Source organism: Phragmites australis, chromosome 19, assembly GCF_958298935.1.
Source record: "Phragmites australis chromosome 19, lpPhrAust1.1, whole genome shotgun sequence".
In the NCBI taxonomy this organism is placed as follows: domain Eukaryota; kingdom Viridiplantae; phylum Streptophyta; class Magnoliopsida; order Poales; family Poaceae; genus Phragmites; species Phragmites australis.
Genome location: NC_084939.1, coordinates 20408992 through 20410432, shown reverse-complemented (window position 1 = coordinate 20410432; position 1441 = coordinate 20408992). Strand labels below are relative to the sequence as shown.

Genomic DNA, 1441 nt, shown 5'->3' with positions numbered 1-1441 from the left:
CTTCGGAGATAAAATCGGCACCTAACATGATTATTTCTGGCTGGTGTTATATCTGTCTTACTGATTACGTACACAAATTGACCTTACATCTTTGTTTTATTTGACTTGCGTACTTGAGCTTCAATGGTAAACAACATGGTTTAATAGTTCTTTAGTTGGTACTCTACCTATGTTATAAATAATTTTATTTGGACTCTTCCCGCATTACAAAATTGATTGGAAAGAAGTGGAAGGCATTATCTATTGCTGGCAGAAACCAAACAATGAGTCCTAGATTGATAGATAGATAGATAGATAGATGCCATATACAAATTTATGGCTTATTCGAGAATACAAACATATCATACGTACGCAGGTGAGCTAGTAGCTCTTATTCATGACAAGTATAACTACTTGGTAAACTCGAGAGCGTAAATGTTGCAGAATATATAGGTTGACCGGAAGGCGCCCGCGAAGCCAGCATCCCTGGCAAGCTTGGCGTACTCCTGCTCCGTCCTGTCCTTCCCACCATTGAAGTTGACAAGCATGATTATATCCATGGTGAAGGAATCCCGTGCAGCTGGTGTCGACTCCGGGGTTTCCGGCAGGATGCTCTGCACGACAATCACCTTCCCCTTGTCCGGGAGAGCTCGGTGGCAGTTCTTCAGGATCTTGATGCAGTCGTCGTCGTTTTGCATATGGAGGATCCACTGCACAAGCATACATGCGCTAATTAATTGATGTTGTATTTTATCGACTTATATCGCGAAGCCGAGAAAGTGTTAAAATGAAGAACCATTTAGTTGGACTAGAATGAAGCATTTCAGACTGCTCAGAAATTGCGAAGAGGAAAACTCTTGTATCAGGAAACATACCTTCATAAAAACTGCATCTCCAGTGGGTATGCTATCAAACCAACTTCCAGCTACATGTTCCACGCCTGTACACGAGATCAAAACTTCAGCACAACACTAGTGCCACTCGTAGCCACAATCATTTCAGGAAACTTCTGTTCTAGCAGAAACTGTTCGCTGGTTTTTTTTTTCATAGTCAACTCAAGTACCAAATAAATTAATGATTACCTGGAAGCGATGGAGCTTCAGAGATGACATGGGACATGTCGAAGTTGATGCCCCTGATGTGCTTGTACCGGTTTGCGATCATCGCCAGGGTGGCACCGGTGCCCCCGCCAACGTCGACAAGCACGCCGACGCCGTCGAACACTTGGGGGTGCTCAAGCAGCTTGCTGATTGTTAGAAAAATAAACCACGCCGTGTGTTAGGCCATGGTGTGTGTGTGTCGAGTCTTGTTGGTGCACGAGTGCGTGCTCGTGTTTGCGTCCAGTGTCGAGTTCAGTATCGCGTGCGGCGCGTACTGGCAAGTTTGTTAGAGCTGCAGTTGCAGGGATGGTCGAGTCGTTGGCCGTGGCGTCAGTAGCGGAAGGGAGCGCGACCTGGCGTGC

At 45.8% G+C, this 1441-nt stretch overlaps 1 protein-coding gene across 1 annotated transcript; it reads right to left on the bottom strand.

Annotated features, from left to right (window-relative positions):
- Positions 1–216: 216 nt before the first annotated feature.
- LOC133900247 (caffeate O-methyltransferase-like protein 2) lies at positions 217–1230 on the bottom strand (the record flags this gene model as incomplete). Its single annotated transcript, XM_062341359.1, has 3 exons — positions 217–689; positions 855–919; positions 1062–1230. Coding segments are annotated over 3 exons (534 nt in total), but the record flags the coding sequence as incomplete, so codon positions are not given.
- Positions 1231–1441: the final 211 nt, after the last annotated feature.